This window comes from Mustelus asterias, chromosome 10, assembly GCF_964213995.1.
Source record: "Mustelus asterias chromosome 10, sMusAst1.hap1.1, whole genome shotgun sequence".
Classification (NCBI taxonomy): domain Eukaryota; kingdom Metazoa; phylum Chordata; class Chondrichthyes; order Carcharhiniformes; family Triakidae; genus Mustelus; species Mustelus asterias.
The window spans coordinates 57,850,435-57,863,748 of record NC_135810.1 but is presented as its reverse complement, the minus strand read 5'-3'; the positions used below and the strand labels follow the sequence as shown (position 1 = coordinate 57,863,748).

General features: G+C 44.1%; 1 protein-coding gene across 3 annotated transcripts in view; it reads right to left on the bottom strand.

The window, feature by feature from the left end:
• Window positions 1-13,314, bottom strand: part of LOC144499613 (progesterone receptor-like) — a 314,135-nt gene that overhangs the window by 40,072 nt on the left and 260,749 nt on the right. For all 3 annotated transcript variants that reach the window (XM_078221770.1, XM_078221768.1, XM_078221769.1), the window contains 2 exons: window positions 9,498-9,642; window positions 1,978-2,108 (listed from right to left, as the gene is read on the bottom strand). In XM_078221770.1, the coding sequence (XP_078077896.1) occupies window positions 1,978-2,108; window positions 9,498-9,642 (276 nt within the window). The remainder of the gene's footprint in view (window positions 1-1,977; window positions 2,109-9,497; window positions 9,643-13,314) is intronic.

The following is a 13,314-nucleotide window of genomic DNA, read 5'->3' as shown; positions in this document are numbered from 1 at the left end:
TGTCTCTCTGGCTGCAGCCAGCCAGTTTGAGAGGCTGGCTGTGCTGTTGTGCAGGGGGGCAACTTGAACCAGAGAGCGGTAAGAGAGTAGGGTAGAGCTGGGGAAGATCGGGGAGGGCTGGGGAGTGGTAAAGGAACCAGAAGCATGGGAAGACTGGGGTCGGGGGCAGAATGGATGTTAGGATCAGGAGCAATCGGAAGGGTTGGATGGAGAAGAGAAGAAAGTTTGAAGGCCTTGGGGAGGAGATCAGTAGTGTCAGGAGGAGTGATCGGAAGAGTAGTGGGAGGATGGGCGAGTGTGCGGGTTGCCTGATCACTGTGGATTGGAGAAGCAGGTACACTGGCTCCGGCAGGTAATTGGAAAGGCGCTTTGCTTCTGCATCCCGCAGCCCTCACTTTCCCTTTGCTACTGGGGTCGGTGAAAAATCTGGCCAACCAGAGTTAAATTTAAAATGATTCTTAAATATGAAGCACATGAATGAGTTGTTTGCCTGCTCCCTAACCAATCTCCATTAACAATAAAAACAGAAAATGCTGCAAAATCTCAGCAGGCCACACTGTATCTGTGGAGAGGGAATAAATCTAACATTTTGAGTCTTTTTTGTTTCAGATTCCAGCATCCACAGTTATTTGCTTTTATCTTATTGTCTACCTCCATTAAAACTGGTTTGGATCAGGATTTATATTTTTAATGTTTTAACATTCTACCTTTTTAAAAAATTCATTCATGGGCTGTGGGTATTACTGGCTGGGCCAGCGTTTATTGCTCATCCCTAATTGCCCATGAGTAGGTGATGGTGGGCTTCCTCCTTGAAATGCTGCAGTCCATGTGGTATAGTTACACCCACAGTACTTTAAGGAGGGAGTTCCATGATTTTGACCCAGTTGTAATGGTGGAACAGTGATGTGTTCCAGGATAGTGGGTAACTTTGAGGGGAAATTCCAGGTGGTGGTGTTCCCATGCATCTGCTGCCCTTCTCGATGGTAGTGGCCGTGGGTTTGGAAAGTGCAGTCTTAATGCATTGCATCTTGTAGATGGTACACACAAATGCCGCTGTTTGTCGGTGGTGGAGGGATTGAACGTTTGTGGATGCGGGTGCTAAACAAGCCAACTGCTTTGTCCTGAATGGTGTTGAGCTGCTTGAGTGTGGTTGGTGCTGCACCCATCCAGGCAAGTGCAGAGTATTCCATCACACTCCTGATCTGTGCTTTGTTGATGGTGGACAGGCTATGGGGAGTCAGAAGGTGAATTACTCACTGCAAGATTCCTAGCCTCTGACTTACTCTTATAGCCACATATGGGCAGTTCAGTTCAGCCTCTGGTCAATGGTAACCCCCGATTGTTGACTCAAAGCCTGTCCATTTTTCTGGGTTAAAATGTCCTCCGAGTCTCTGTTACTTCTCAGTTACAACTGCAGATTAGAAAGCTGCAACTGAGCAGTAGTTTGATGCTGAATGTTGTTTGAGCTGCCACTGATCTTAGTTGAGTGGCCGAGTTACAAGTTTTGAAACCAGAAATGGCTGGTTTCCATAAAAATCGGACATGACCAGGAACATCTGATTTCTCCGACAAGTTTCTTTTTCAAAAAATTTCCTTAAATAGGCAATAATCTCAACTGAGAACACATCTTTATTAAGCCAAGTGTGCTATCAAACCAACCCCATGGGTCATCCAAAGAATGAGCAATTATTATTTGTATTTGCTGTGGCTGTTAAGCTGAGACACTATCCGGGATAATAGTACACCATGAGACAGTTCAGAATGCTCCAAAATCTTAGAGTAATTGACAATATTATCAGGATAAATCTCAAAGCCCAAACAGTCAAACGGGGGAGTACATCAGATTACTTTTAAGGATCTAACCAGAGAATAATTCATAAGGGAATGCGACAAGCCCTTCAAATATCAAATTCATAAATTAATTTCAGCAAAGGAATGCTGGTTTGCTTCCTTGTGTCAATTTCTATTCTCACTTACTTGTGTTAAGGAGTATTAAGGTTTTCATGCACAAGAATTCCTCTTGGGTCACTTGAAGATGAATGAACTCTTGTGAGATTTGCCGCATTGCTATACACAAGTCGTACATTGCAGACTTTTGCATTCGTTGCCTGAAAAGGATAATCATCTAAGTAAACGTCAGATAAAATGTATGCAGCGTTCCCAACTCTTGTCATTTCTAGCATTAATTACTTAAAAGAAAAGTAAATCCAAACCAGTTGTTTGTTCTGGGACATATAGTTGCTCCAGTTGTGATGGCAGCAACACCACTGTGCTTCACCCATATGATGTGCAATTTGTGTGTAAAGGCGCTCACATGTTATTTATTGACATTAGCTCATTTTAATAATTTTTATTTACTCCCTGTGCTAATTAGCCGGCATGTAGGCAATATGCGGTGGCAGTGAAATCAAATAGCTAGAGAACAGAGAGCTTTTAAACAGCCTTTACTTAAATTAAAGCTGATTAAACATTTTCGAATTGCAAAGTTTTCTAAGACCACCTCAATGTGGCAGCCTGAAGAGAAAATCAGAGGAATATTCTTTTTGAACAATTATCTTTTAATCGAGGAGTTGGTACATTAATTTGTTCTTACTATCTTTTCTCTCTCTTCTATCTTACTCATTGGAATTAAATCCTAGCATAGGATCATAGAATCCCTACAGTGCAGGGTGCAGAGGGAGGCCATTCGGCCCATCGAGCCTGCACCGACAGCAATCCCGCCTACGACCTATCCCCTTAACCCCATGTATTTATCCTGCTAATCTCTCTGACACTAAGGGGCAATTTAGCATGGCCAATTAATCTAACCCTTTGGAGGGTGGGAGGAAACTGGAGCACCCAGAGGAAACCCACGCAGACATGGGAGAATGTGTAAACTCCACACAGACACAGCCCAGGCTGGAATTGAACCCAGGTCTCTGGCACTGAGGCAGCACTGCTAACCACCACTCTGCAGGAAAACGGTTTAAGATATAACATTAGCTATTCTCCTTCAGTTACACCAGTAAACTGGCACTACCGGGACAGTTGAGAGCAGGAAGATTGATGTGTGCCGGGCAATGCTCAGGAGGCTGAATCTGGTGCCATCCAATGTTCTCTTTCATTTCTGTTTGTTGTGCACAATTTCCATGTGGTCCCTTTAAGATTGCCACGTAGCTGTGCATGCACACATCTTAAAGGGAATGTTGCTTGTGCACAGTCTGTTTATTCACTGCGCGGAACATTCTGGATTGCTGCAGGGCCGTGCAGCTTCACAGCTTAGACAGAACTGTGTTGCTTGGAGAAAATCTACCCTACATTCACCCCACAATATCTTGTCACATAATCCCTGTAGCTGGCTGGAAGGCTAATTCAAATCCTACTGATTCCAGCTATTTATATCTTATTACAAATTAATTTTCATATCTAATGTTAAGTGTGAATGTTGGTTGCAGGGCGTATCCTTGCTTCCTATGCACCAGTAATGCATTCTTAGAAGTAATGGTGCCACTACAAATTGCAGTAAGACATGGAGAAATACATTCTCCGTGTCTGCGTGGGTTTCCTCTGGGTGCTCCAGTTTCCTCCCATAGTCCAAAGATGTGTGGGTTAGGTTGACTGGTTATGCCCCTGGTGTCAGTGGAATTAGCAGGGTAAATAGGTGTGGTTATGGGGATAGGACCTGGATAGGATTATTGTTGGTGCAGGCTCAATGGCCCAAATGGCCTCCTTCTACACTGTAGCGATTCTATGATCCTATGATAAAGGAATCCTGGCTCTCACCTTGGTGTGGAGATGCCGGCGTTGGACTGGGGTAAACCTTGGTAACCTTGGTAACAGGCATTTTCACATGTAGATTTGTGCCCATTGAGCTACATATTGATGAATGAAGCCCCCGTGGTGAGGAGGGAGCAGGGTGTGAGCAGTGGAGGACAAGGAAAACAGGCTCCGCGGCCTTGCAAATGTTTGTTTTTCAAATATATATCCTATTTTTTTTTAAAGTTACTATTGAATCAGCTTTCACCATCCTTACATGCAGTGCATTCCAAATCATAACAACCTGTCGTGTAAGTTCTCCTTTGTCACTGCTTCTTCTGGAGGTGGCAATGAAAATCAGAGAGGCAGTAAGATGGCTCTCAGGCACATTTAGGGCAGCACGGTGGCACAGTGGTTAGCACTGCTGCCTCACAGTGCCAGCAACCCAGGTTCAATTCCAGCCTTAGATGACTCTCTATGTGGAGTTTGCACATTCTCCCTGTGTCGGTGTGGGTTTCCTCTGGGTGCTCCGATTTTCTCCCACATTCCAATGATGTGCAGATTAGATGGATTGGCAGGTTAAAGGAACCGTGGTGCATGAAAGTTGTGCGGGACCTAGTCGAGAAGAAAGGGAAAGCATACAAAAGGTTCAGAGAGCTTGGCGAAGATAGGGATCTAGATGAGTATACAGCTTGTAGGAAGGGACTAAAGAAGGAAATTAGGGGAGCCAGAAGGGGTCATGAGAAGGCCTTGGCAGGTAGGATTAAGGAAAGCCCTAAGGCGTTCTATAAATATGTGAAGAGTAAAAGGATGAGACGTGAAGGCATAGGGCCTATAAAAGGTGAAGGCGGGAAAATCTGTATGGAACCAGTAGAAATGGCAGAGGTGCTTAATGAGTATTTTGCCTTGGTTTTCACAGAGGAGAAGGACCTGGGTGGATGTACTGCGGGCTTGCGGTGGACTGAAAAGATTGAGTATGTGGACTTTAACAAAGAGGTTGTGCTGGAATCTTTGGATGGCATCAAGATAGATAAGTCTCCGGGTCCGGATGGGATGTACCCCAGGTTACTGTGGGAGGCGAGGGAAGAGATTGCAGAGCCTTTGGCGATGATCTTTGTGTCGTCGATGGAGACGGGAGAGATGCTGGAGGATTGGAGGATTGCGGATGTGGTTCCTATTTTCAAGAAGGGGAATAGGGATAGCCCAGGAAATTACCGACCGGTGAGTCTAACCTCAGTGGTTGGTAAGCTGATGGAGAAGATCCTGAGGGACAAGATTTATGAGCATTTAGAGAGGTTTAGTATGCTCAAGAATACTCAGCATGGCTTTGTCAAAGGCAGATCGTGCCTTATGAGCCTGGTGGAGTTCTTCAAAAATGTGACTAAACACATTGACGAAGGAAAAGCGGTAGATGTGGTTTATATGGATTTTAGCAAGGCGTTCGATAAGGTCCCTCATGCAAGGCTTCTCGAAAAAGTGAGAGGGCATGGGATCCAAGGGGGTGCTGCCCTGTGGATCCAGAACTGGCTTGCCCAAAGGAGGCAGAGAGTGGGTATAGATGGGAAATGGAGGTCGGTCAACAGTGGTGTACCCCAGGGATCTGTTCTGGGACCCTTGCTGTTTGTCATTTTCATAAATGACCTGGATGAGGAAGTGGAGGGATGGGTTGGTAAGTTTGCCGATGATACGAAGGTTGGTGGGGTTGTGGATAGTCTGGAGGGATGTCAGAAGTTACAGAGGGACATAGATAGGATGCAAGACTGGGCGGAGAAGTGGCAGATGGACTTCAACCCAGATAAATGCGTAGTGGTCCATTTTGGCAGGTCAAATGAGATGAAGGAGTACAATATAAAGGGAAAGACTCTTAGTACTGTAGAGGATCGGAAGGACCTTGGTGTCCGGGTCCATAGGACTCTAAAATCAACCCCGCAGGTGGAGGAGGTGGTTAAGAAGGCGTATGGTGGGCTGGCCTTTATCAATCGAGGGATTGAGTTTAGGAGTCCGGGGATAATGATGCAGCTATATAAGACCCTCGTCAGACCCCACTTGGAGTACTGGTCGCCTCATTACAGGAAGGATGTAGAAAAGATTGAAAGGGTGCAGAGGAGATTTACAAGGATGTTGCCTGGATTGAGTGGCATGCCTTATGAGGATAGGCTGAGGGAGCTCGGTCTTTTCTCCTTGGAGAGATGTAGGATGAGAGGAGACTTAATAGAGGTATATAAGATGTTGAGAGGCATAGATTGGGTGGACTCTCAGAGGCTTTTTCCCAGGGTGGAAATGGCTGCTACGAGAGGACACAGGTTTAAGGTGCTGGGGGGTAGGTACAGGGGAAATGTTAGGGGGAAGTTTTTCACAGAGGGTGGTGGGTGAGTGGAATCGAGCGCCGTCAGTGGTGGTGGAGGCAAACTCAATAGGGTCTTTTAAGAGACTCCTGGATGAGTACATGGGACTTAATAGGATGGAGGGTTATAGTAGGCCTAAAAGGTAGGGATATGTTCGGCACAACTTGTGGGGCCGAAGGGCCTGTTTTGTGCTGTAGTTTTTCTATGTTTCTATGTTTCTAAATTGCCCCTCAGTGTCCAAAGATGTGTAGGCTAGGGGGATTAGCAAGATAAATGCACGGGGTTCTGGGGATAGGGCTGGGAGTGAGCCTGGGTAAGATGCTCTGTCGGAGAGTTGGTGCAGACTCGATGGGTCGAATGCCCTCCTTCTGCACTGTAAGGATTCCATGATTTCCTGCCATCTTCCAGTCAGATATTCTCCATGACAGGAAATCTATCTCATTACACTCAAGTCAATCAAACTGCAGTTTAAATAAAGATGTTATTGATATTAAATATAATTTAAGAAAATATATCATTCTCAGGATGGGGGCAATGCTGGCAAGATTACCACTAAATCCCCATCTTTAGTCACCCTGTGAACCTGGGGGTGAATATTTTTCTTTAATTGTTTTCTTCTGTTGAACTGCCTTATAAATTACAAGGGATTAATATTTCCAAACATGTACTGTGATTCTTGAAAGTACAAATATAATAGTCCAAATCTTCCCAACAGTGAGATCTGGGGTTAAGTATGTGTTGTGTGTCAGGGTCCAGTAGAAGAAGTGGTGTGCGCCCGTACGCTCTAATTGCCTGGGAATTTTAAATTTCCAATGGGCTGATTTTGCTGCCTGAAACCCTCCCTGAATGTTTCCGGCACTGAGCTCAGGCTGGATATGTGGGACTTACCTGGATACTTGCCCAGGGAACATTACGCTAGTTAGTACCTGGCCTAATTTAGAGACAAGCCAGCATAACTGAACTCAGTACCACAACTAAACTGAACCGAACCCCCACCCCTCCCCATCAGCTTCCCAACCCAACCCTCTCCCCCACCACTACAAAAGAACCTGACCCCCGACCCAACCAACCCTCCAACCTGACCCGACCATCCCTTTCAACCAAAACCACCTTCGCCAACCCGACTGTCCACCTGATCAGACTGCCCATCTGACTAAAATGTGTCTGGCCAAACTGATAGCCACCCCCCACTCGACAACATCTCCCCCCAACCCAACTACCTAACCCGACCAGACTTCCCACCTGATCTGGTTGTTCTTCACTCCTCACTTACCCATTCACCCACACACTTACCTACCCACTCATTCACCCATCAACCTTCTCATTCACACACAAGCATGTTGAAGGCTACATTAGTTGCCATATTCATGTAAGTTTTTAAAGGTCTCAAATATTTTAATGAATGAGTGTTGGTTAGTGAATAGATGAATGAATGGGTGAGTGAGTGGGTGAGTGTGTAATTCACCCACTCACTCACCCACCCACTTACCCACCCATTCACCTGCAGGAGAATCGAAGGAAGGAGAAGGCATGACGCACACTCACCATTAACACAGGGGTGGTACAGTGGTATACAGCCAGAAGGGAGTGACCTTGTGAGTACTCAACATTGACTCCAAATACCATGAAATCTGCACAACATCAGGTCAAACAAGAACTGGAAAACACCCTGTTGATTACCACCTGCTCTCCCTCAGCTACTGAGTCAGTACTTCTCCATGTTGAACAAGAATTAGAAGAAACACAGTGGGTTGCAAGGGCAGAGAATGTACTCTCGGTGGAGAACCTCAGTGTCCACCATTAAAAATTGCTTGGTAGCACCATTACTGACTGAGCTGGTTGGGCCTGAAAGACATAGCTGGCAGACCAGCCTTGCAACAGATGGCAAGACTTGACCTTGTCTTCACTAATCTACCTATCGAAGATGCATCTTTCCATGGCAGTATTGGGAGGAGTGACCACTGCACAGTTCTTGTGGGGATGAAGGCGATCTTCACACTGAGGATGCCTCCAGCATGTTTTATGGCACTACCCCCAATTAGAATAGAATCAGATCAGATCCAGCAGCTCAAAACTGGACATCCATGAGGTGCTGCAAGCCATCAACATCAGAATTATATTCCATGATAATCCGTAATCTCATGGTTCAGCATATCTCACACTCTGACCACTGCCATCAAGCAATTAAAATAATTCAACAAAAATACATTAAATTGAAAAATAAAGTCTCAGTGAGATTACTAAGGAGGTTGAGGATAGTATTAGATTAAAAGAAGAGGTTTATAATGATGCAAGGAATAGTAGTAAATCTGAGAATTATAAATGTTATGGTAATCAGCAAAGAGCCACCATAGTTGATAATAAAAGGGAAAAATGGAATAAGAGTAAACTAGTCAGGAATATACATACAGATGATAAGAGCTATATAGATATAGAATATATGTACAGATGATAACAGTATATAAAAAGGAAGTGAGATCTGTGCATGCGCAATTGCGCATGCTGTGAGCTGCTGGCTTTTGGCGAGCGTAGGCCACACCACCTCCCCCTTCTGGCAGGAAACAGATCTTGTTTCTTTTTTTTGGTCAGAGTGTGGAAGGATTGGATTTTTAACTCGCCCAAAAATGGGTGTGATTCTCTCCTGTTTTCACGCTCATTAGGCTTAGAATTGTTTTGGTAAGATTTCGCCCTATGGTACGCAGCTGATTCATTTAGCTTGTTCGCATCCCAAAATTCAATCACCTGCTTCACAAATTCTACTGGTATTGTAGGCAGGTTTAAGCCTGGCTGCCACTTTTTTCTGGGCATGCTGCACTGTTGTCTTGTATGATGGATGCTTGGAGTACAAAACAGGTAAACCCTCTTCACATTCACCTTGGATAGCAATATTGATTACTTTTCCCACATTAAACAAGGTATGGATGCTGAATATTCTGCTAATTGCTCATAGATTCTGCTACATGCCTCTACATTGCCTTCTCTTGCCTTTCTGACACCTCTTCTTTCCCCAAATACAGCTTTTGGAAAAGCTGACAATTTTTTTCAGTTATTTTCAACCTTTTGACGGAATTTTTGCCCTGCTGTGCTGGCACTTCCCTTTTACCCGACAGCACCCATTAAACTTCTTTCTGCTGCATATCCTACTCTCACTCGAATAGGGCTGCATACACATGGGTCAATGTGAATAGAAAGCACAGTCCAATTATTTAAATGACCTGTATTCATGGACTCAAGCAAGGTTGGACCTCCAAATGATGGACCTGCACAGTTTAGCAGTTGATCACCAATGCAACAAGACTGCTGCATTGGTTCTTCAATATGTAATCCGAATGGAAATAAACAGTGACCAGCAGCATGATCACCATTAAGCTAATGTAGTACAACTATTTCAGTGTGTGTAAGATTGGATCTACTCACTCATTGAATATCAGATCTGGAGCAAAGTACAGCATCTTTCCTTTGACATGTTTATATGATCTCCATCCCATTGCAAATGCCATCAAGCCCATCCAAGAATACTGAATGAGAGTCATTTGATCATCTATGTGCAAATTCCGGAATCCTGTAAATACGCATGCAAAGGTAAAAAAGAAATATCTTTGTTAGTGGCATAATAGTAACACTAACAAGATCAGCACTGTAATGTGTGGAGATCACCTTACCAAAGCATATACCATGTGAGTAAGTCATCCTGTATTTCCACTTGACTGGGATTAATAGTTTTACATTGACAGATAACTCACCTGCATTTCAGAGCAACTCAATTTATCCAGATCTAGGTCCCATTGTTTCAAAGGCAATACTCCCAATAGCAAGAATCATGCTTCTTTAGTATGCATGACTTCTATCCATGATAAATTGACTTTGCCGGCGCCACATGCACCACCTTATTCTCATTAGAATAATATGGTTAACCTGAACCTTATCAATAATACAAGATGATCAATATTACCTGTATCCAGTAATTATTCTACTTACTAATATAGGATGTTTCATAGAAACAGAAAGGTTCAGGGACAGTTTTCCTTACCAACAACTTTTGAGAAGATCAGTGGTGGGTGAGCTGCCACTTACCTGGGAGTTTACACCGGAAATATAGCAGGCATCCCATGCACCTTCCCACCTATTGAATTGTTTTTCAAATGGCAGGAATAAGACACATTCCCCATTAAGTGTGCCATTGTAACCTCAATTTGTATAGTTATAGGAGATATCTACTGATCCAGGTTGGTGTCTTGGGCAGATATGCAGCAGGAAATTATATGTTCTATTTTAACTCCCATTCCACCTGGTTTCTACCTAGAATCCCACCTGTAGACTTCTGGGGGAAGGCGTATTAAGGCAGCAATGCTAGCCAAATTTGTGGCTATTTTGACAGAAGGCAATAGATTTTTGAAAGGATTTTATTTGTGTGACATGGTAAATTAATTTTGTGTCTTGTTCTGGGTTGTACCTCCTGGATTTCATTGTGTTGAATGCTTAACAATGAATAATTTTTTTCCCAGTGACCTGGCTAAATTTTGGAAAAATAACACCAGGCGGTAGGAATTCCTATTTTGACATAAGAATATTTTTGTGCTGAAATTATTAAACCTCAGAAATACTGTGGCAAATATTGTTGGTGACGTGTCCTTCATTACATTGCATTCAGGCGCTGACAAGAATTCACTTGCTATAATGCTGCAAGTCATCTATTGATGAGTTATCCAACTCTTTAACAGACACCAGATGTGAACTGCCTTCAGTCCAGCTGTGCCTGTGGAAAATGGTTTGGGATGAGGCATTGAAGCATTTAGCATGATGATGCCCTCATCATTAGTCTTAGGAAAAAGGGTAAGTAACAAAGAATGAGTTTACCAGGCATGGTCACAGAGATGACAAAATGCATGTCACATAAAAATTTGGGAAATTTTATGATATATGCATTAAAGTCTAAAGGGTACTCTGTAAGGACATATCTTTAAGTTTCATGTGCTTTTACACATAATGATATTGCTGTACTCTGATAGCAGTGAAAATACCTTAATGTGATCAAAACTTACAACAGGTCAAAGACATACAATGAAAACCAAGCTTAATCTTCTGAGTACACATATGTGGAGAAGTTTGGGAGTTATGACTAAAATACAACAAGTCTAGGTAACTGAAAATGCTGCAAGAATGGGAGAGAACAATATTGGCATTAATTTATCTAACATGCTTATAGAAACAGCACTGGACCATACGTGATGGCAGAAGCAGTGTGAAGCACACTTACATTATAACAATTCATGAACATGTTTGTTGCTGGAGAAGGAAAAAAAGTAGCATTTAATGATTAGGAAGGATGTCCTAATGTTCTTCCAGTTCAGAATCTGTCCCCATGATGAAAGGCCTCTTTTATAATAATCAGTATGCAGTTTGTAGAATAGCGGTATAGTATGAGGTATACAACAAGGTGAAGACCCAGGTTAACAACAAGCTGCTGGTTTGCAATCTTTACAGTAAAATGGCATCTTAATTCCTAATGTTTACGTCAGCTGGGTGTACAGTGCCATAGCACAGGTGCAGAATTCATCATATTTTTAATCCCATCACAAATCAACTTAATCTCAAAATAGTTTGCCATTTATTCCCTTGACAGAAAGGTGAAAATCCATGAAAGAGGAAACTTGTCTCTCACACACAAACAGGCTGCTTCCTCATGCATTGTGACTATTCTTCAGAGTTAGCACTATTATCTGAGCTCACTTTAACACCTGATGCAAGCACTAGCTCAGAACTATGCATCTTGGAGGATGACAATGAGTTTCCAAAGGGGTTGCAGAATTAGAAAGAAAGGGCAAGCGAGGGGTAGCATTGCTGAGCAGAATAATGCAGATTAGCGTGCTCACTGACCATACTGAGTTGCATTGCCATGGTGATTTCAAAAGCGTGCTTTCAGATAAATGAGTACTGCCCAGGGGATTTTACATAAGCGCAAATACAGGTCAATCACTTGTCTTTGTGGAGTACATACTGAGAGTATTTTAGTATTCTGGTAGAGCCCATGGATAATGGACCATTTGCAGGTGGGCAAACAGGTGGACAGGCCCATAAATTAGGGTGCTCTGCCATTGGTGCCATGCCCACCATTGGCCCACCTGCCTTCACCACAATTTTTGTGAGACATCAGATGGACCACCTGCCTGTGGCACAATTAAAGCTCTTAAGTGGGCATTAATGCCTCATTAAGGGCTTCATTTTGCTGCTGTTGCGAGCTAATGGGAGGCAGAAGAGGCTTGCACCCAATGTGTAGCCTGGCAGCTTTAACTCTGTGAGCTGCTGGTCAGTGAAAGACAAAGTGAAGGTGCCTCCTTTTTGGACCCCCTGTGCCAAGAGAAGGCACAGTTTTGTCTCCCTGTGTCCACCCTCCTTCATTTCCCTATCCACCATGCCCCCCGCTCCCTCACTAGAGTCTGTCTACTGGCCTGGGAGAGATTCAGCAGTTTCCTGGCTTTGGGGTATCCGTGGTTTCTCTTTCTCTTGGGCATCTTTGGCAGTGGCCACTGAGCCTGGTGTGGCACAGAGCTGTTTGCCTCTATTTGGCTGGCATCTCTATGGGGCAGCACGGTAGCACAGTGGTTAGCACTGCTGCTTCACAGCTCCAGGGACCTGGGTTCGATTCCCGGCTTGGGTCACTGTCTGTGTGGAGTTTGCACATTCTCCTCGTGTCTGCGTGGGTTTCCTCCGGGTGCTCCGGTTTCCTCCCACAGTCCAAAGATGTGCGGGTTAGGTTGATTGGCCATGCTAAAAATTGCCCTTAGTGTCCTGACATGCGTAGGTTAAAGGGATTAGTGGGTAAATATGTAGGGATATGGGGGTAGGGCCTGGGTGGGAATGTGGTCGGTGCAAACTCGGTGGGCCAAATGGCCTCTTTCTGTACTGTAGGGTTTCTATGATTCTATGAGGTGGGACTTTCTCTTGGAGACAGGCAGCAGTCCTGCCTCATTCACCTTAAAAACTGTCACCTGAAAAATCAAAGAGGGGCGAGCTGGCCAAAAGACAGTGGGTGTTCCCCATAATCTGTGCTGGAGTGCGGGGAGCCTGCCCTCAGTATATAATCCAGCCCTCTGGCCCAGAATGTTTCAACCTGAGAGCTATTGTTACACAGAAGGTGCTTGCATTGTATTCTGCTAATGAACAACAAAAGCATCATTAGCATATGCGGTGGAGATCTTGGTGGCATGGAGTATAGAGTGGGAAGGTCTCCCAT